At 35.4% G+C, this 23,472-nt stretch overlaps 1 protein-coding gene across 17 annotated transcripts in view; it reads right to left on the reverse strand.

Annotated features, from left to right (window-relative positions):
• Positions 1-23,472, reverse strand: part of TCF4 (transcription factor 4) — a 393,712-nt gene that overhangs the window by 97,482 nt on the left and 272,758 nt on the right. For 3 of the 17 annotated variants that reach the window (XM_039322013.1, XM_039322014.1, XM_039322011.1), the window contains exon 1: positions 11,214-11,401. The exons of 13 other annotated variants lie outside the window; for them this stretch is intronic. In XM_039322013.1, coding sequence (XP_039177947.1) covers positions 11,214-11,282 — 69 coding nt within the window. In that variant the 5' untranslated portion in view covers positions 11,283-11,401. Of the gene's footprint in view, positions 1-11,213; positions 11,402-23,472 lie in introns of those variants that run through there. One more of the 17 variants, XM_039322012.1, reaches the window with a different exon arrangement.

The raw sequence follows: 23,472 nt of genomic DNA on the forward strand, positions 1-23,472 counted from the left end.
TTGTAAACAGAACAAAATGACACCAAAATAGCAGCTGCCTGTGGTAGCAAATAGCAATAATCTGGCATAATAAGAGAAAGATTTCTGTAAAGCTGAAAGTGTCCATTTGTATTAAATCATTTATGCTTTAATTTTTTACTCCACAAAATTCCATGTATGCTAATAACGATATAGAGAGTAGATTGTTTAACTGCATGTTTAAGGGGGAAAGAAGATTTTAGATTCATTGATTTAGTAGACTTAGATTTACTGGTAGATTTCAGGATAATTTTCAAATGGTTATAGTAAGAAGAAATCTTTTCCTGGGCTAAAACTGTACTGTGCTAAAATTGTACTACAAAATGAATGAGGTCTGGATGCATAGCCATTCATTTTTATATGGGATAATGTTTTAATAATAATTGGAATAATATCTAAAGGTCATTCATGGAGATGCATTGAAGCTAGTACACGATGAAGGCATACTGTATACCAGAGTCACCAAACTAGCATACAAAACAACCCAAATGAAGAACAGAAGAGACACATGGCAATGCATAGCATTACACAGTCAGTACACACACATACACACACACACACACACACACATCTAGCAAGCAATGCAGATAATAATAAGATCTGGTAATGGCTAAGAGCAGGAAAGTTGAAGAAATAGATGGAGGGACTAATTCTGGATGTAGAAGACCAAGCTTTGAGAGCAAATGCAAATAAAATCAGAATTGAACAGAAAGCAACAAAAAGCAAATGACACCTCTGCAAAGAAGCTGAAGAAAGAGTGGACCAACTAGTTAGTTACTGCAAGAAGATTGCACAGACTGGCTACAAACAACAGCATGACAAAACAGCAATAATGGTACATTGGAATATCTAAAAGAAACACCATTTGCGTTGAAGCAAGAACTGATGGAACTATAAGATAGACAAAGTAATAGAAAAGGAAGAAGCTAAAGAATTCAAGCAGACACCCCAGCCTTAACAAGCATTGATAAGAAAGACAAAAAAGATGTTGCAGAATCTGGAGGCAGCATAAGAGAAGAGAAAGAACTGAAGAAAATTAGAAAATACAAAAACTTGCAAATTGAAGGACTGTGGCAAAAGAAGCAAAGATAGTAACAGGCACCTTGGTGCAATTTCAAAACATCTGGAGCATCATTTGAACACCACTGACACTGACAAATTCATGACCAGTCAGTTGCAAAACAACTTCATTTGGAAAAGCTTACATCCCGTGATGATATCTTTAACACCATCACACAACATTCACCTATCCCAGGTCCTTGGGAAGGACTTGATACGTGGATAAAAATGCCAAATCCAGTCTAAACATCTAGTTACTAAAGTCAATTTATTCTTGTAATTACATCTCAGTATATTGCATCCTCATATTTATTGTGATGCTATGCATATACAAGTAGTCCTCAACTTATGACCACAATGGAGCCCAAAATTTCTGCTGCAAGTTTGTTAAGTGGACTTTGGCCCACTTTATGACTTTTCTGGCCACAGTTGTTAAGCAAATCAGTGCAGTTGGTAAATTAGTAACTTGGCTGTTAAGTGAAACTGCTTTTCCCATTGACTTCGCTTATCAGAAGGTCGCAAAAGGAGATCACATCACCTCTGGACACTGCAACCATCATAAATATGAGTCAGTTGACAAGCATCTGAATTTTGATCTTGTGACCTTAAGAATCCTACAATGGTCATAATTTTGAAAAACGGTCATGAATCACTTTTTCAGTGATGTTGTAACTTTGAACGGTCACTAAATGAGCTGTTGTAAGTCGAGGACTACCTGTATAATTGAGAATAAGCCTTATTTATTATGGAGGGCGGCTTTTTTCCTTCACAGGAAACATGTGAAAAATATCTTAAAGCTGGAAATGTATTTGTTCCAATGCCTTAAAATGATTATATGTATTGGGGCTTACAAAGTTTATTCTCTCTAGAATAAAATCAGTAAGGATGAATTATGGATTATTCCCATTGCATCCTTTAAGATGTATGGCTCTGTTTTTGCACAGTTAATCAAATCCCACCAATATTAGATTGATAAGTATGGAAAGGTATGCCTTTCCTGTAAGCCAGTGGTTCTCAACCTTTTTATACGGCGACCCCTGGTCACACGGACGCGGCGCGCATGCGTGGTGGCGCCCCCATGCGCAGTGCGCATGCGCGGCGGCGCCATGCATGGCGCGCATGCACGGCGCCACCCCGAGGGGGGAAAATGGCGGATCGCGTTGTTTGGCGACCCCCGTAAAATGGTCGTTCGACCCCAAATGGGGTCGCGACCATAGGTTGAGAACCGCTGCTGTAAGCCAAATCAAAACAAGTCTGAATAAGTTGAATGGAATTTACTTCCATGGTAAGTTTTCATAGACTGACACCAAGACGACTAAATCCATTATGTTGCTCCTTCTTGCTGCAACTGATTTCAACACTACACACCAGGATTGCTTATTTGATAAATGGGATTACCAAAGACAAATCTGAAGAAATCATCTTACCCTTCCAGCGGTTGGATATTCAATACTATACCAAGTTTTTTTTCAGGTGTTAATAGAAAATTCAATTTTACATCACAACAGCTGGGATTGTTTTAAAGAGCACAGCTGTCAGGTTTTGAAAATAACTAATTTGAACATGGCCGCTGTGCTGAAAACTAGTTGAATGAAAACATGACCGATCTGCACATATTATCCTCTCTGCCAACCAAACTTCCGGTATGACTGGCATTGCAAAGATATCTAATAACAGGTTTTAGCCTGTTATTCAGTCATGCTTTGGCAATGGTGACCGCATGGAATTTTTTGCCCATCCAGACAGGAAAAAAGGTCATTGCCATAACTGTAAAAATTATCTGCTTCATATCTGCTTAATTCTGCATTTTTAATCACAGAAATAAGAGGCGTGTAATTTTAGAAATGAGTAACTCTGCATTAATCTGAAGCTCCAGAATTATATAGTCCATGCAAAAACTGCAGGCAGTACAGAAACTGTTTAACCATTATTTTTGTAATGGTTACACCCTCTTTCCTTGCCTATTCAGGGAAGTAATGCATTAACTCAAAATAAATCCAAAATGGAACTAATTTTAGTACCCACAATCCTAAAACAGCAGCAATTATTTACAGATTAAAGAAGGATAGTAAGAGTGCTCAATTTTGAACTAATAGAAACAAGAAAAGTTTTTAATTCCTATGTGAGGACGTGCCAAATTTAACTACAGTTTAGAACTCCCACTCTCTGCAGTGAATATCTAATGTAGTGGATGCTGACTATTCCTCTGTAATTTACAAAGGAGCAGATTCTTGTCTACAAAATTTAATAGGCAGGGTAGAGCAGATAGTCTCACCTACAATCGGAATGGGGGGGGGAGAGGTGACAATCCAGCCTTAGAGGATTGTTGGGAGTATTTCTAAGATGTGCAAGAAATGCTTTGAAGATGTATTTTAAATTTTACCATTATTTATCAAGAAACATGGATAGCGAATAAGCCTGGCCTTATGCTTATGAACTGCTTTGCTCATATGACCAAACACATAACAAATGTTGCAGGACAGAACAAGATTATTCCCACAAGACCAACCACAATGGAAAACTACACTGGTATGGGTTACAAGGATTCTGCAAAGTTCACTTCACTTTTAAGACAGCAAATAGAAAAATATGAATCAATACAATTTTTTATTACATTTCAAAAACAACATTTATCTATAATACAGTTACAGAAGCCAGTTTAGCATGCTGCAAAACCAAATAGCTATGCAATGAATTGTAGCATATATGCCTATGAAATCACAATTCTACATTTAATTTTTGATAATATGTGCCAGTGTTTTCAGTTGAATTTGCATTCAGATTTACTTTCTTCGAAGCAAGGGGCATGACAAACATGGCAGTTTGTTAGTAACTGGGCACATACTTCTCTATGTCTTAGCACCAGAAATTCAATAAGCAGTGAACGTTACAGAAAGTATAAATTTTAATTCTGAGTATTAGTTACCAACAGCTATGAACATTATTGAAAACTTCCATGCTAATCAAAGCTAGCATAATATGCCAGAGAAAATTTCCCTAAGAATGCAATCCTATATATGTCTACTCATACATTCAGTTGAATCCAAGAGGACCTCCTTCCAATTCAATTTTTTTTATCAGTGCCCTGCTTAAGTTTATTTTCTTTTTTCTTAATCCCACTTATAACTGCTCTCAAAAACTGCCTAAAGGATCATAGCTATACTCTGTTATTCTGTGTCTACTGGAATTGTTGTAACAGGTGCAGCGTTAATAATATGCTGGGCAATCAACTTTTTTCCACTGATCTGTCAGTTTAGCTTAATAATGCCATTAAAAGTGTAAACATTTCTGCAATCCATATTTAAAAGTCAATAAAATAATGGGGTGCACTACTTATCTTTTTAATTTTTTTTAAGTAATACATTTGATTATTTTAATCATGTCACTCCTAACAGGGTTTAAATATGCAGGCAACATCACTGTAGACTCCACTGTCTCCCAGCCCTTCCCCCCATCAACAAAACTGTTTCACAATTCCACTTTGCTCCCTTTATCCTTTAAAGCAAAGACGATTTAGAGACAATCAGCACAATATTTTCTATCATTCTTAAACTGCTGTTAAGGGCAAGAAAAATACACAGAAGACATATTTTATTAAAAGAGAAAGGGACTTTAACTGACCATTCAAACCAGAAAAATTCAACAACTTTGTAATAATAAAAGACAACTACAAAAACTTCTCCTAATTACAAAAACTTTGCTACAAATATGAGGGGAATATCTGTATGTTTATATGCAGATGTCCAGACACAGACAGATACATCGCTCCAAAGTGAAAATCCTTAAAATGCCAGACTTTGGTCTTATATCAGCCTTATTGCCAGTAGTCAACATTTGTTAAGTCTATAATTCTTACTAAAACACAAAGGTGAAAAAGCCAAATTAAATGTTAGCCTATATTGTTAACATGTTCTCTGTGTTTGCAAGTCATCTCCAATGGAAGCAGCTGGAATCTAACACTGTCATGCTGCCCCACCAATTATATCAACACTGCCTTCTCTCCAAACAAGTGTAATTTGATGTCTAAAAAGCTCCCCTTTGGGCTCCTGACAATGATAGGCAAGGACTATATATTTCAGGGGCGTATTAAGCAAAGACAGTCCCGTTTTCATTCACCGATCAGCCTTAAGACTGCTCCTGTTTGGCTTGTAGTGCCTTAAAAGCTCAACCCCATCTCTGTTAGTGTGCCTTGATTTTGCACAATGCAATATTTATAGTAGCCCCGTTTCTGGCTAGGAACCTATTCAGCCCATGCAGGTAGACAGGGTTTCCTCCATTTTCAATTTCATTGATCTTTTTGGTCACTGTAAGAATCAAATAAAAACTTTGAGGGAAATAAACCGACCCACCACATAAGTATTTTTCCCCTCTTCTATGTATACATGAATATCTACAGTCACATACACTTAGTTCCCTGTCTTTCTTTTAGTTGTCTGTATTATACAATAGAAAAGGAATCATAAACACAGATTGTTATTGTATTAGGAACTATGGCAAAATGATACTTCTAATGATGATAAAGACAATTACAGTGTGGCAAATTATGCAACTTTAATTTTCAGCTCTTCTGCTGCTTGAGAGATATAAGACAATTCCGATCCAGGGAAAAAAAAACTTTCTGTGAATTGCATACTTCTAATGTGATTTCTGTAAACATTTAGCTTTAACGGGAATAATTTCTCAAAATATTTTACCTTCGGCATATAAAGAGCAATTGACTAATTCCGATCACAAACAGTAGTAAGAAGAGCAATAAAAAGGAACATATAAAATCTAATAATGTCCAGTTGACATCTGCAAGATTTTAAACCATGCATATGGACATATATATGATACAAAAAACATGACTGAAATTCATATGCTTCAGTTTTCAGAACAAAAACATTAAAGTATGGTAATTAATAGAATGCTTGACTTCTGGAAGCTGGGGTGTGAAACTAAGTTTTCAGCTTCCTTTAGCAATATCAGTCAGCTTTATCTGTGTTCTGTAGAACATACATTTTCCCGACATGTGTTTTAAGACAGACATCCTTTCTGTGTATAAGAAGCTTGTCAAAAGTAAAGCTGGTCTGACAGACAACTATTCAGACAAAACAAAAGCGGAGCTGATCCACAGTCCAGTTAAGCTGAGTTATTGGAGTTTAACCAAATTATCCTCAGGAACTGCAAGCAAAACAAAATTGTTTTGACTCAACTTCATTGGGTTACACATCAGGCTTGCAATATTCTACAATTTTATCATTTATCACAGCTTCTCACAGAGAGTACATCACATTTTCCAAAGACACCCCTTGCTCTCGTACTCTCTAAAGGCATATGCAACACACATAATACATAAAGGAAGCCAGGAATATCCCTATGATTGTAGATAGCCATGTCTATTTTTTTTTTTTTTTGCTTTCTCTAAACACATCATGGTAAAATGCACTGCTAAACCCTTGGTCCTTGACATACTATAGCAATTTTACAGTAAACTGAGTATAACATGAACCAGACATAGTGTATTTTCAAACAGGAAGCAAACTGCTCTTCTGCACAATTTCTGCGAAACACTTGGAAAGGTATTTCAAAGGCTCTACTGGGAATGAGCATTTTCAAACCAATCTAATTCTCTCCTTCTCCCCCTCCCAAAAATACGTTTTACCCCAGGATTAGAAAAATATATTACTTAAGGACACCATAGTAATTATCCATGTATGGATCATCAATTCATTATTCCATAAAACAACCACTATTTCATTTATAAGGTTTGCTTCTAAAACAATTGCAACTTTATGCATATAATGAAAAAGTGCTTTGCAGATTATTCATTATATTTTTATCGCAGTAGTGTAAGGCTACATTAAAAAAATGAGGACTGAAATAGTATCCTAAAGCATCTATTCATAAAAGTACAGAAGCTTAATTTTTGTAATATAAAGAAAAATATCATTGTTAAATCAGCATTTAGTAAACAGGAGCTATCTGAGAAAGACTGGGTTTTTTTTTTTTAAGAAAACTTTAAATATGAAATGTTTTCTGTTTTACTTGTACAAATGGTACACTAAAACGTGGAACAAGACAGGCGTGCACATGGGATTTTAAATATTAAAAGTATTATTAAATATTAAAGTATATACTAATCTTTTCCTATTATTTCTTCATATTAATAAAATATTTACAAAATAATTTATTACAGATTAAGTTACATGTTGAGTTGGGAAGTTACTATATGTTAAAAGCCTTAACAAAAAGCTCTTTCAACTAGCTATCTAGTTTGCAGCTACAAATTTGTAGATGTGAAAATAAATATAAATAAGATTTATAATATTGACAAAATGCTTATATGATTAGATTTCATGCATAATAACAACATGATAGCTTAAATCATACAGGCCTCACAGATTTTAATGGGCTGTATTTTTTACTAAGATTTTTGACATGTTATTGGGTAATGGTCTGTGTATATTTTATTTCTGATTTTTAGTATTTCCAAACTTCAGCATCACAAACCTTCCCCTATGGAGGATGACTTGAATTACTGGGTATGTTTGTTTTGGAAAAACAACAAAATATACAGAAATCTAAATGGCAGATATTTAATTTTACGGAAAAGGAGACAACAGTAAGCATGATTTTCCATTACGCATATTCTTTACTGTCTGTATATAAATGAAATAAATGTACTTGTTAATAAATAGAATTAATCATATTATTTGGCCTAGACTGTTAGTAGGAAATACTATATAATATTTATTTTTTATAACTGTGTGGCTGAAAAAGGTTAATAATAATAATGAGAGAATGCAAACACAAAACACATTCGCATTTAGTTTTTTTTTATTTGAGAACTTCACAAATAACCATTTCAGAACCACTATTTGGTGAGATGGCTTCACGCTTGTTGGCATAATGTACAAAAAAAGAGCAATTATGATAATTATAGGGCTCTCTATATGATTTAACACATGCACATGTGGGTGAGAATCAATGATGAGATCTTAAAATACTATTAAGCAAAAGTTTTGCCACTTTTGTTTTCAATTTCATTTGCACTATATGCCATTGTTGCTGTCTCCATGTTCTTTCAAGTATGCCATTTGATCAAACAACTGCTTGCTAAAATCTCAGCCACGTGCAATTAGGAATTCTAAACATGTGATTAAAAAAGTGAGACTACAGAATTTCAGACCATACATACCATAAGAGATATCTTAATGTCTTAAGAGCTTGGAGAGGCAATCTTTTTCAACGGCAGAGGCTTTGTCGATAAAGCTATTATGCTGAGATGTTACATAACATAGGCATGCATTACAAAAATAAATAGAAATTTGAAAAAAAATATCTAAGCATGGCCAAGAAAGTGAGTATCACATATATACCACACATGTGCTTATTCATATACCGTTATTTTTTTTTGAAATTGTTCTTTTTTTAAAAAAAATACCTCAATTTTAAAGAAATATATCCTTGCTAAAAAAAAAAAAGCAGATGACATGAACAACAGGTGAACTGGAAAAAAAGGAAGTATATAACTTCCTTAAACACTAGAATGCCTTTATACAGATTAATTTAAAAGTCCCCAATCAGTCAGATGTCTTTTGCTTTAAAATAAAAATAAAAGAGACAGTCAGAGACCTCATTCCCAGCCAAGCTTTTTTCCCCCACTCTAATATAAATACCGAAAGATCTGGAATGGTTTTGCCATTTTCCCCACTTTATTCCCAAAGACGACCTGCTTCCTCTGGCTGTTCTCAGTTCAGAGAGTTCAAACTGAATTTAAAACAAGCCACTGGCTTGTCGGGAGGGGAAAAAACAGGAGGAGGAGGAGGAGGAGGAATTTTAAGCTTCATCTTATATAAAGGCAAGAAGGCTCCTAAAAAAATAACATAGCCTGTATTTTGGCTACACAAACTGGAGAATGTGCAACACTTGAAATGAAATCTAGCACTTCCCGACAGGCACTCTAAACAATTCAGGCAGGGCATACACAGCATCTGCAAGATGCCTGGCAGCAGATCAAGAACTGCACAACATCTAATAGGAGCAAGAACAATACTGGCCATATAAAAATAATTCATCTTCAGATATATACCTACATGCTTGTGTGAATGCACGTGTCCATTCCATGCGCTCACACACTGATAATTCCCGCTTTCTCACCCGGTGCCAGAATTGTGGCCCCATCAGGAAGGTTTCTTAAACATGCTATTACAACTGATGATTTTTCAGATAGGTAAAATTTAGATTGCTCCAATTTGAGGGAATCAGTCTGCCTTCTGCTGATACCTCCCAATGTTTATTCTCTTCGTTACCAAACAGGCACACAGATTCCAATGCACGTGAAAGTGTGAAGTTTGTTGCCTTTTTCTTGAACACACACCAACAGATTTGTTTTTAATAAATGTCATTTAACAGTTCCTATAAATACATTTCAGTTGACAGCTATCTCGATGGTACAAGTACCATCTTCCTATTCTGATTCCCTCTATCCGCACCTCCAAAAATCAACCCTAAATGAAAATATTTATTAATGGGTGAATTATAGACAAAGGTAACTTGTAATATGATTTCACATATCCTTCTGTTTATCCACAAATGAGACAGAATACATTCCACTCTGCTGAAGACATATGTGCCAGGTGAACATTTTAATTTTTTAGAAAGTTTGTAACTTTAAATCCACAACACTAAAACAGTGACAGCTTGAATTTGTATCTCATTTGCCCATCAAAACTACACTCATGCATTTTAAAAAATATATATAATACTGATGCTTAAATACTGGACAACTCACTATTTCCTAACCTTGACAGTTTTAAAACAGTATCGTTTCCCACCAAAATCTATAAACTCCACATCCAATGCATAAAATAACTGCTCAGTGTATAGAAATACAGGTTTGTAAATAAATCTCCAATTATTTTTTAAAAACTCATGCAAAGCGGTTCATAGTTCTCAGTTAAAACTAAACATTTTCCTTAACAAGTTGCATTACTCCATAATATCCTTTAGGAACAACATAATAAATTGATGAAGTTTATAGTTCTTGATAAATTGTAATCAAATAAATGGAGAAAAATACTAACCCTTCTTAAAGATACTTCCACAAGAAGGATAAATTTGCTATATTAATTGCCTATATGTATTACAATGTGTGCATATCGCAGTGTGTTTTTCTGCAACACACATTCATAAGTATTGTGTAATTATTTTGTGCCAACCCCCTACTCTAAAATAGGCCTTGTTTAAAGTTGTAATATTTCCCTTTTGGCCTAACTTGCTGTACCCTGATTGATATCAGATGCAATGTTAGAAGTTGAAATAACACAGACTTCAGCCCTGCCTTTTCTCGAGAACTTTAATATATTATTTTCTAGCTTTTTCAAAAACATTAAAATACCCATTAAAATAAAAAAGAAAATCTTTCGGAAGACATAACCAAAATAAAAATAAACCATCTTCCAGATGGCAGGTATAAAGCTTTTCCTGAAATTTTACACAAAACACCAAAATGTATTTCTTTTTTCTTAAATAAAGTACTTCTAATGGAAGCAAAAGCTCAGATGCAAGGCACAAATTCTACATCATTTATGAGCATGTGGGCAAGATTTTCTCTCTCTTGTTTTGTAATTTTGCATCAACATTATTCTTTTCATTGCATTTCAATCTCAAATTCGCGTTCTACATCAATTTTTCCCCTCTGTCAGTTCTTTCTCATTCCCTTCAGCTGCAAAGCCAGATTCGGGAAGCACCAAAGCTTGTTTTCAAGGGGAAAAAAAAACAACAACTTTATCTGAACAGACAACTGAGCACTTTCTAGTGGTTTAAAGAATGTCCTTACTCCTAAACACAATTCAAAGAAGTAAAAAAACGCTGGCTTAAAAAGGAACAAGTTTGAGTTAACTAACTTAAGTTTCAGGTTGCAAAATCCTTTGCTACTGACTGAAGGCATTTTCTGAAATTCAATTTTCTTTCCTTATCTCACGATCCCTACGCTTAATACTACAACATTAGCAAGAATTAGATAGCTCAGGCAGAAGGTAGCTGAAGCAGCCCAGAACAACTTTCCAAAGCAATAAGTGCAGCAAATGACTCTCATTCGTACCACAATAAAACTTGTCAAAATTACACCTTTAATTACAGAGCGAGCTTACCGCTTTCCCATTATAGTAGTACATCAAAGAATTTCCTCCCATGCCTGGAATTGTGTATGCACAATACATGGTCTTGAATTCTTTTTTTTCCTCTCCAGTACCACTCTAACAACTTTTATTTCAAACTCGCTGTCCCTTTTTTCACAACAATTCCTTCAGTCGCATTTTCCCATATGGCCAGGCCAAGCATGGTGAATATGCAAAGCAGGAAGAAACCATTCCTGACGTTAGGGGTGCTTGGAAAGGGGGGGGGGGAGACGGCAGCTAGGAGTCTTCTCTGAGACAGTTAACTTTCCAGAGCAAATCTGGAATTCTTCCCAGTCCTGATTTAGCTGCAATTCCTAATGCAAAGAGAGAGAGAGAAAGAGAGAGAGAGAGAGAGAGAGAGAGAAAGGCAGAGCTTCCACCGGGTCCCTGGATTGGTCTACTTGCTGGAATAACGCTGATTCTTAGTGCTTTAAAAAAGAAACTTAAATAATAATAATAATTTTTTAAAAAGTTGCCTTCACTCTTTTCTTTCCTAAAATTTCCACTGAACTGCCTTAAGGGTAAAAAGTGAAATAGGGTCGATTATTGAAGAGAATACAAATGCAGTTAATTGACTCCCCCCCTCCTTTTCCCACTCTTTCTTTTTTGTTTTAATTTGATTAAAAAGCGAGTGGCAGGAAGGGAATCGTATGATGCACATCTAATAACTGTACCATCTGTCTGTGCTGCTGGCTGCCTCCCAGCATTGTATGCAGCTGCCTGAGAACTCGACTCAGGGAAAGGGAAGGGGGGGGGGGAGTTAAAAAAAAAAAAAGCCCACACGTCTCTGACCTCGCTGAAAAGGAAAGAGTGTTTTCTCACAGCCTGCTCGACTACCTACAAAATAAGGGTTGAAAACGAAACAGATAAACGCTGCTCCAAGCCTCGGGTGCGGTTGGGCGATTATTATTATTATTCGTTATTATTTTTTTCCTCTCTAAATCCCAGGCTTTTCGGTTGGAAGCAGGACACGGACTGGAAGCGTTAGAAGTTAATTCAACTACAGAGCTTGGCGTTGGTTTCAAGGGGAATCAGTTGGGAAAGGAACCTGATCTTGCACTTGCTTGTTTGTTTCGGCTCGGATTTTTATTTTTTATTTTGGAGGGGTAGGGGGCCAGGGGAGGAAGTTTGGCGATGCACATTTTGGGTTGCTTAATATTAGGAGCAACCTCAGAGAACTTTCCCTGGAATATAGAATGGGGGGGGGGGGGAGAGAGAAATATTTTCCCTAGCATGGATCTCAACTAACGGTTCTCCAGGTTTTGTGCGTTGTTGACCTGAGCCTACCAAGACAAATAAAGCGTGTTCAGGACACAATTCGGTGCCACTGGATAGATCCGGACTCCGATTTTTCTTTTACGCGCTGCTATCTAATTAAAAATAATAATAATAATAAAAAAATGGGAAAACAGGTTTAAAAGGGCCGGGTGGGGAGGGAGCGCACGGGCGAGAAGAATGGGACTGGATTCAGCTTGCCAAATTCAGAGCATCAGAGTAAAAGGGGTGCCCCTGGGAACTGATCCCAAATGAAACTAAATAATTTGCATATGCTGAAGCAAATGCCATCTGAGCATACAGCTATTCTCCAGAATCAACTTTAATAATTCAAAGCACCTATTTTCCTACTACTCAACATGGTAACAAAACACATACAGTATTAATAAACAGCGAGAGATGGCAATGTTAGTCCTGAGTTAAGTCCTTTCTTTTTTGCTAATGGTAAAATTTTATTTAGTATTCTCTGTAAATCAACATAAGAGTGCCGGCCCCTACATAGATTTTAGAAAAAGGAAGAGAGGAGCAGAGGGCTTTATCTAACTTCCTTGTTCTGCATTTATTTGGGAGGTCCTAAGAGACTTGAATAAACAGTTCTTGAATTATAATCACACATTTCATTCAAATTTCATGCTTTGAGGATTTTTTTTCCTGATTAGAAGAGTTAGTTGTCAAGCTGACTGGATCACATTCCCAGCCATTAAACTATTTTTGTGTATAAAATAAATGGTCAGAAGTCAAAATAAAACAAGTATCCATGTAACAAAATGTAAACTCTACAAAGGAGAGTGGGGTGATAATAGCCATGGCACATTTATAAAGATAATTTTAGCTATATAGTTTTTTTTAAATTGCTTGAATATATGATTTATCAGTTGAATATATACAATTTTAATTCCACTATGTTTTGCACATAAAGTATTGTTGTTTCTTTATAAGTGTGCAGCTTCAGATTTTATGTATTCACACAGATGGATGTAAATGCAGGGGGGAATTCCCCCAAAGTTATGGATTAGTAGATTCCTCACCAATATGCAATTAACATTTAATTCTAATAAAAGTTTACCCAAACTAAATTTGATTGATATCTAAGCTCCTAAATTCATTCTAATCAGTTCATGGTCACTGAAACAACCCTCTAAAATCGGACTAACACTATAAGCTTTAATTACTGGCATCAGATAATCATGAAATTTCATATTATGATGTTTATAGGAAAACACAAATTAATGAAGTCTGACCCCATTGAACAGTAGCCTTGAAATAATGACCTTTAAATTCTGAAAGTAACTGCAGTTCAGGCTATGGTTACTTTTGACAAGTTAGGTTAATGGATTTTTAATTACATTTGGACATCTATAAGCCTTTCGTAAGGTTTTGTTTAAGAGATATACCTTCTCTTCCTCTTGATAACAACCCCTCCAGTATTTTCCACATGTTTAATTTTGATTAGCATGTGGAAGGTTCACACAGATTTGTTGGATCAATAATTTCATTTGGCATAAAATGACTTTCTGTGTAGTCTTAAACATGAGATTCTTCTCCCAAAGTTCAGTAGCACGTCCTGGTTCACCTATCCTGCTTGGAATCTCCAAAGAAAATCAAATTGCTCAAGTTATCCATGTAGTCTTAGATGCATTACATGTCTATATCAAGTCTTCCATTTACATAAATGAATACTATGTTTCCAGTTTATATAACCATTTTCCCTTACAAATATAGACTTAGAGACTCATTATTCACACAATAGAATGATAGTTTCTATCTATTTCAAATTACATGATGACAAATTACAGATTGAAATGCAAAGAAAAAGAAACTATTTTCTTGTTTGTTCAAGACACAGTCATGTGTATTGTACACACATTCAAGAATATGTTTGCAAAAGAACAGTGTTACAAGAGAGACAGCATTTGTACAGTGGGCATTGAAACAATGAAGTAAATACCATAAAAGTGGAATAAATCTCCTGTCTTTAAAAACTGCTCAATCATTATAATCAAATGTCAGTCCCATCAAGTAGGTTTCCTTTCCTCAGGTTTTTACCTGACCCACAATATAAAATCTTGATTCAGATATGCAGAAACAAACTTGCTATGCCCTGAATAAAAAATAAATAAATACATATCTAAGAAAGCCACAATCAAAGTGAGTACATCAATAGGAAAGATTTAAGGATTTAACATACTGTATTTATTTGGGCAACCAATTTGATTTAAGAAAGGTTTCCCAACTTCATACTAAGATAATATAGTATATTCAGAATTCTCCATTTTTATGGAAAGCTCACATTCATCCCACTTTTCATGAAAAATGCTTAATGGTCCAGTCCCAAAATTATACAGGTAGCTCTTACAACCACAGTTACAACCACAATTGAGACCAGAATTTTGGTTGCTAAGCAAAGCAGTTGTTAAGTGAGTCATACTCAATTTTACGATCTTTGTTGCTATGGTTGTTAAGCAAATCACTGCAGTTAAGTGAATCATGTGGTTGTTAAGCGAATCCAGCTTCCCATATTGACTTTGGTTGTCAGAAGACAATTGGGAAGGTGGGTAACGGCAATCACATGACTCCAGGATGCTGCAACTATCATAAACACATGCTGGTTACCAAGCGCATAAATTTTGATCACATGGCCATGGAGATGCTGTAATGGTCATAAATGTGAGGAACGGCTGTAAGTCACTTTTTGAGTGCTGTCGTGACTTCAAACAGTCACTAAACAAATAGTGAGGTCTATTTAGTCAAGGACTATCTGTAATCTTTTTTTACAAATTCTGGGTATATAATATGTCTCCTAATTACAGTCACATCTTGAAACAGACACCAGCTATTAACCTATTTCTATTTCTTGAAGAAAGAATTCATGATTACTATGAAATAAAAGTTCATAAGGGAAACAAGAAAAACACAAATACTTCAGAGAGATGGGAGATAGAGAAATGACAAAGGAGGCAGAATGGACAAGGAAACTAGCTGAAAGTCACTGAAATCTGAATAATTTTTGAGATTCTAAAAAAAAATCCAAGCTTTTCATCATATTTATAAAAGCTAAAGATTTAAATAAATAAGTACACAAATAAATAAATCAGAAAAATGATAATTTCAACTGTGTAACATTGTTTACTCATTTCTCAAGCAGATTAATATTAGGGAGTTCATACTCTAAAACTGGGAATGACAATTCATGATCATCAAGAATCAAAACACTACAATAAGTACTAAACGAAATTTATTTAGCAGTTCATTAAAATGATAATAAAGGTGGATGTCTATGTTTCAATCTCCTAATGCAGTGCTGCTAAATTTGCATCTGAACACTACTTAGATAATTTCATTGAGCCAAGCAAAGCCAGTAAGCTATACTTAGTTGATTCAAAAAGCTGATAGTAGGACAGATTGCCAAAATGCCAAGTTCCAGTTATTTCAAACAATATGAGAAGCTATCGCAAATATTGCTGCTACATTATATAGACATCTACAACAACAGGAAGACCTGGAAGAACGTTGGCTATGGGGTCGAGATGGGTCGGACACGACTTCGCAATTAACAACACAACAACTCAATATCTTCATCTAAAGCTATATTACAATATTTTACTTAGGCCTATTTATCTATTCAGACAGATATATAATATCTGATTACCAAAAGACAAGAGTTTACAGTTTTACAATTTCACCATTCTTGATCATGAGCTATTGCTTTGTTATGCTTCACCATTTTCCAGCAGAGGCGCACAAAATATTTTAAGTTCAAATTTCTTGCTCTGAGTTAGAAACAGCTGTTTTGACCTTACCAGAAGTGCAAACTCAGCTGTCTCAAAGTGGAAATATTTCTGATTAAGTTAGAATGGCTTCAAAACATTCTGCATGCTTGTACTCCAAAAGCAAGTGCTTTCGTTTAAAATAATTTATTTTTATAGGTTGTAGTACCATTAGCCATTCTCCTTTCTTCACTGCTCTATCTTATACACAGCACAGGATCAGAAATAGAGGCTCCAAGAAGGATACATTGGGAGTCAGATCCAGAGCTAAATGTTACTCTGGAATTAAAGAAGGAATATTATGTGGATTTTCAAAAATTGGTGTTAACGCACATCTCCTGTGGATGACAAATCACTATCAAATTTAAGTCATTAATTTCTGGAGATTCTGAGTATCACTCAGATAAAATGAGTTTGAAATCTGTATTACACTACATGAGTTTTCAGTGTTTGCCTTATAGCATTTAAAGTATTATTTCAAGTTTTTATTAGCATGGAGAGAAAATAGAGTGGACATAAAATGATTGCATTCCAGTTGACAACTAGTACAATTTCTTTGCATTCCATTCTGTGATCCTTACAGTAGATCCCAAGATTTGACAACCAGTGCAATTTCTGCTGGGTAGCACTAATAGTTATTATTAGATTTTTTTATCCTTCCTTTATTATTTTTATAAGTAATTCAAGGTGGCGAACATACTTAACACTCCTTCCTCTTCCTATTTTTCCTACAAGCATAACCCTATGAGATAGGTTGAGCTGAGAGAGAGTGACTGGCCCAAGGAAAGCCAGCTGGCTTTCAGGGCTACCTGTTTTCCAACAAATGTGCCAAAGCAGCTATCAAAAGACATGGACAAAGAGCTCTTCCAAACAAAAATTCAAATTAAAAAAGCAAATTAATAATAAATACATAAGTATGCCACCAGATTCAGAAAAGTCAACTAAGATATTAGCCCTCCCTCCCTTTAGTAAGAAATAAATAAATTTTATTATCCAATTTCCCAGTTTACTCTGAAATAAATCCAGTAATGTTTATGGTGGCACATAACTAACAAAAGTCACACCAATAAGATATCATTTATAACCATTCTAGTCCTAGTCCATTGTAGTTGGCCAATTGCATACGCTTTAATTCAGCATGAAGGACAGTAGGGGATATCAGTGTTTTTTTTAATCACCAATTGCTTTGGTCAGTATTTTTTAACTTTCTATCTGGTCATTTATTTTGGACATTAATCATAGCTCTATCCTCATTTTCCTTATTCACTGCAGTCTATCTTCTCCAATCAAAACAAATCAAGGAATTACTATGTCCATTAATGAATATTAGAGAGGAAAGGTAGAAAGCTAAGCGTGTTCATGGGAATTCTACTTCTAGTGCTGCTGGCTTTCCATTCTCTTTAACTACAATACTAATGACAACAATTAAGTACAACTTTCCAATGGAAGTAATCAGTATCTTAAACTTGTCATATGAATAGTTCTACTTCTTACAGGTATATAATTCTGTACTCTGATGCTGCTCAGGGTGCAACTAGTGTAGAGTTGCACATAACCTACAACATGTTTAGCTGCAGAGACTATTGGTTCTTATCTCGGACTGCATAAATTGAACAGTGTGTGTTTGCATACATGTTTGCACGTGTTGTAGAGTATAACTCACTTCACATACCACATGTTAAGCCATGACATGTTTAGCATGGTTAAATTAATTACCCAAAATTGGCTTGGATTACCTCTAAGCTGTAATAGACTATGCATTACAAATTACAACTGAGTTTATATAAGACAGTTAAGTTAAAACTAATAAATCACACTTTTGTTTAATGGCATGTATTAACCATACAATTGGACTTATGGCTGGTGAATGCTTTTTTCTTTGTGAGTTATAAGAGAATGCAGGAAGTTTCAGAAATGGGAGTCACAAAACTTGATTTTGCTGAACAATCATGATTTTGCTGAACAATCATGATCAAAATTCCCTAAAATGAACAAAGAATCTAGCATGAGTTATTTAGACATTATACAAATATCGGTATTTGCAAAAACTGTACAACAAAAATTCTTCTATTTCTATTGCACCTATTCCTTTATTCTATGATATCATTTTGTCACTTTTCATGAAAACCAAAGGTATGCAGAAACATTAAAATGTAATTTAGGTGAGAAAAAAAAAGACAGAAGTTGACAAAGTGTTGAAGGGCAAAAAAAGGAGGAGAAAGGAGAAAAAGAGGAAGATAAGAAGAACATGATAAACTCCTCCTAAAATCATAGATAGATAGATAGATAGATAGATAGATAGATAGATAGATAGATAGATAGATGTGCATATGTATACATATATGTATGCATGCGTATATATGTGCATATCTACATATATATGTAGATGCATATCTATCTGTCTCTCTGTGTGTATATGGGCTTATATACTGTATATATATGTGGTAGCAAAAACTTCAACTAAGTGAATCTTTTTAACTAACACTTACCTCTCTAGCTACCAGAGGGACACAGCTTGTGACCTATATGAAGTCCCCAAAAATATTTTTGACTGTCCCCAGAAATCATAATGCTGATTTTTTTTTGTTTTCTGATATTGGAATTAATATCTATACAATCCACTTAGTTTTTATACACTAATGATTCATCTTCAAATTTGGGATAAAACATCAAGAGGAAAGCATTTAATGAGATGCCAAAGATTCACTCACAATTGGAATCATCTTTGACTGTACTACCGGCCTAAGAAAAAGGACAGAAAAAGCGTTACAACTGGTCATATAAATGTCACAAATAAATTTTTAAAAGAACAGTTGCAATACACATAAACAGCCATGTATGGCATCAGTAAATACTTTCAAAGAGAAAAATGGAGTAGTTCTTATTTTTGAAATAGTATGCTGCTTATGTTATGGATGAAGGACTAATATTATAGCCAATGTAAGCTGACAGAACACAATGAAATTGTGTTTTGTCAGTTTACATTGGCTATAATATTACATGACAATGAAATTTAGTACAAAAAAAATTCAACAGAATTTTGAGTTTTTAAAGTCTAGAATCTAGTGGCTATGTTTTTTGGTAGTTTAGTTTTCAATGAAATATGTGTCTTTTTTCTTAAATTTCCTTAGAAAGGAAGATAATTATTTGTTGCAATAAGGTGGATCTCTCTATGGGACTATTTAGCTATAGCTCTCCCCTCCAAACCCCACATAATAAAGCTTTTAAAAAAACAATTTTGTTTACCTAGAAATTCTAAAATGTGTTTTATCTTCCATGTTTATAGCAACATATATTTCATTTGAAATTATTGTTTATTTAACATATGTAATTCACTCTTCACCATTGTGCTCATTTTGCTCATTTATTGTCCATTATGTCAACCCTGATTCCTGGTAACTATAAGTCCATGCAGTTTTCTTGGCAAACCTGTCATTACCTTCTTCCTAGAACTTAGAAAGACTGTCTGGCCCAAAGTCACCTAGTGGCTTTGTGCTTAAAGTGGGATTAGAACACACAGTCTCCTTGGCTTTTAATCCAGTATCTTTAACCACTGCTGTGCATCAAACTGGATCTCAGTAAAGAAGACCTGGATATTGAAGAACTATGTATTTCTTTTTATCCTTTCCTACTCACAAACTTTTAAATCACTTTATATATTTTTCTGAGCTGATTGCCACATCAATGTGTCAACAGACTTTGGCTTTCTCCCTCGAGTATGTGCTAAACAAAACTTTATGAAAGCCTATCATTATATACATAGCCATGTCCTCAACACCTGAAGCATGCCCTATATTGGAAGAGAAATGTACATTTTGAAGGGAAATACTCATTTAAGAACTTGTGTCATGTATAAGATCATAGGGAGAGAGAAAAAAATGTATTTCTGTGTTTATTGATTATTTTTACTGGACAGATTATTTCAACTATCCACAGAAAAAAATCATGCAATGATGGGTTACATCAGTGGTGGTGAACCTATGGAACGGGTGCCAGAGGCGGTACTCAGAGCCCTCTCTGTGGGCACGCGCGCCATCGCCCCAGTCCTAGGCCTTCAGCTGGGTTTTATAAAACTTTTTCGCTTTAGGCCTCCACTGCCGTGTGCAAAAAAAAAAAAAAAAAAAAAGTTCAATCAGTCACTTTCAACTTCTCATGGGAAAAAAAAGATCTTGCAAAGTTGGAATTGATTGATTGAACTTTTTAGTCCCATCCATCTGCCCTTACCACCACAGCCACATCCACAATTGGCCACAACCACCCAATTGGCCACACCCAGCCAATGGGTCACATCCACCTAGCACTTGACAATGCGTAAGTGGGTTTTGAGTTGCAGTCTGGGCACTCAGTCTCTGAAAGTTTCGCCATCACTGGGTTACATCATGCCAATAAATTCTCCAATTAATGTAACTTTTAAAAATCAACTGACAATGCATACGTTCCCAGCACTACCAGAAAATGAAACGGGTTGAAGGTCAGAGAATTTTTATGCAAAACTACAAGTTTTTGCAATACACACACACACACACACACGCGCGCGCGCGCCATCACCACCACCACCACCACCACCAAATATTGAAGATTGAGCATCTTGTTCCTAATACAAATGGAACTGTAAAGACAACAACCCAAACGTTCAGCAGGATTTGGAACACAAGGCAGATGGCACATAAGAGGAGCAACAAAGGGCCCAATCAAATGGTATTTTTTTAAACCAGTTTCTACTTTTTAAAAGTAGTGATTTTGAAGAGTCATATTTTAATATCTATTATTTGTTTTGATGTGTTGAAATATTACAAAGGTTGCTCATACTGTTCCTTAAAAACGTATTTTTGGGAGCTGATCCTAATGCATTCAATCTATGTCATAGAAGGCGAAGTTTCTCATGAAAAATTGTCCTCTTCATCCCTCCTTGTGCCCTCAACATCTGCTTTCCTTGGAATTCTTTAAGGCAATGAACTCCTTTTACATCCATTTTAGCAAGCCAGCAAGAAGTAACAATGAAGGTAATTCATAGACAGCATCACAATTTCCTAAAATTACATTATATAAATTGCATCCTTTCTAGACAGTGTTAGCAGGGGTGTAAACAAATCGGTTCATATTACTATCTCTCATGGCCCTGTAAGTCAGTATTCGAGATTGAAGGGTTTTTTTTAAAAAAGATACAATCTCCAATAATCTTTAACAATGAATCCTATGGCCAGTTTATGGTCGATAATTGCCAATGTACATACAATTGATGCAGCATAACAAAACGATTCAGTAAGAAAAATGATTTAGTCCTTGTTAAGTACTTAATCACAAAACATCAGAAAAGTAAACTACAGTATTAATTAGATCAATGATATTCAAGTGCGTAGAAAATTGAAGTGGCAGAAAAATGAATACAACACTCAACACTGATGATCAGTCCTATAATGAAAGATAAATTCAGTCAAATATAGTCACCTTACTAGAACCATACATGTTTTTCATAATACTTTAAATAATAAAGCCTATGTAGAAATAATATTTGGACTGATATATTGAATATGAATAACTACAACTATCAGCACTGCTCTTCAAGATCATGTTTATATGAAAATCTCTTCCATGTCCCAGTAAATGGTCTGGGTGTCTATGCATGCATATATATGTACTGTTTCTATTACTCTTAATCAATCCAATGCAAAATGAAATGATAAAAAATTATCAACTGTAATCTCCAAAATAGGTGAAGTGCAGGTTAGTAGACTGATCATTTTGACAATCCAATCCAGTCTTCTTGATGGCCTTCATGTCCAAGGGAGGACTAGAACATCCCAATCCAGAATTTTAACCATTACACTGCATTAGTTCTCTTAAGAGGTATATGCATCCATGTCTATTTGAGGGAGAAAATATAGAATAACAGATTAACAGCATTGGAAGGAACCTTGGAGGTCTTCTAGCCCACCCCTCTACTCAGGCAGGAAACCCTATATCATCTCAGACAAATGGTTGTCCAACCTCTTAATAAAAACCTCCAGTGCTAGAATACCCACAGCTTCTAGAGGCAAGTCATTCCACTAATTAATTGTTCTCACTCTCAGGAAATTTCTTCTGAGTTCTAGCTTGCTTCTCTCCTTGATTACTTTCCATCCATTGCTTTTTGTCCTGCCTTCAGATACTTCGGAGAATAGACATACCCAATTCCTGCAACCTTTCCTGCAGAACCTATCCTAGTCATACCTGTATTTCTGAAACCTCTTTTGGTTTGAAAGAGGGTCAAAGAGGCCATCCATATTAAAACTGAACAGCCTTCTCTCAACAGAGTGGGAGAGATGACACTACCTATGTCCAGTCTATAACCCAATCCCTTTCAGGAGTCCAAAGAAAGTTCCACACCCATTTGCACTCTGATTCAGGTGATTCTGAGGAATAGATAAACTCCCAAGTGGCCTCAATGACTTTCAGAGAGCTAATTACCAGATGATTGCAAAGAATATAAATCCTTTCATTTCCCACCTTTCAGTCAGAACTGAAGAAGTTTCTTAGATGAGAAGTGAAATGTTTTCAAGGAAACCCCCCCCCCCAAAAGCCCAGTTGCCTTTTGGAAAAACACCTTTAGGACAACCATGAGGGGATGAGTGAGAACTCCATAGACACATAGCACAACTCAGAATTACGTACTTGACATTATTCTATCCTTGAATGAAACAGAAGGTTCAAAAATTAAGCAAGAATTGGAATAATTAGATTTATAACCTGCCCTTTCTCTAGGACCTAAAAGCAGGTTCTATAAAAATTTCTCTTCATTTTATCCTATCAATATTAACTCTGTGCTCAGTCACATATTTGATTCCCACTCCAGCCCCGCTCTCCTGGATGCCTCATTTCTTTCTTGGAAATCAACAGCCATACTGATACTGAAAGGATAAACTGTAACTAGCAGAAAATAAGTCTCTGAATCTTGCTTTGCCATTCCTCTAGCAATGGATGTGCCCAATCCAAAATCTATTTGAATTTTCATTATGTCTGAATTTCCCATGACTCCATCTTATGTTACACAAACATTACAAAGTTACCCAAGACACAACTCAACAAGTTATCTAAGGCAAATTTTACACAATTTGGACATCATTCCCTAGAACAGAGGTGTCAAACTGCTGGTCTGCGGGCTGGAGGCGTCACGTGGAAGCAGCACCCACCCCGGCTCTGGCAAGGGGAAA

The sequence above is a fragment of the Crotalus tigris genome, unplaced genomic scaffold (genome assembly GCF_016545835.1).
Source record: "Crotalus tigris isolate CLP2741 ecotype Arizona unplaced genomic scaffold, ASM1654583v1 scf7180000023830.6690815, whole genome shotgun sequence".
In the NCBI taxonomy this organism is placed as follows: domain Eukaryota; kingdom Metazoa; phylum Chordata; class Lepidosauria; order Squamata; family Viperidae; genus Crotalus; species Crotalus tigris.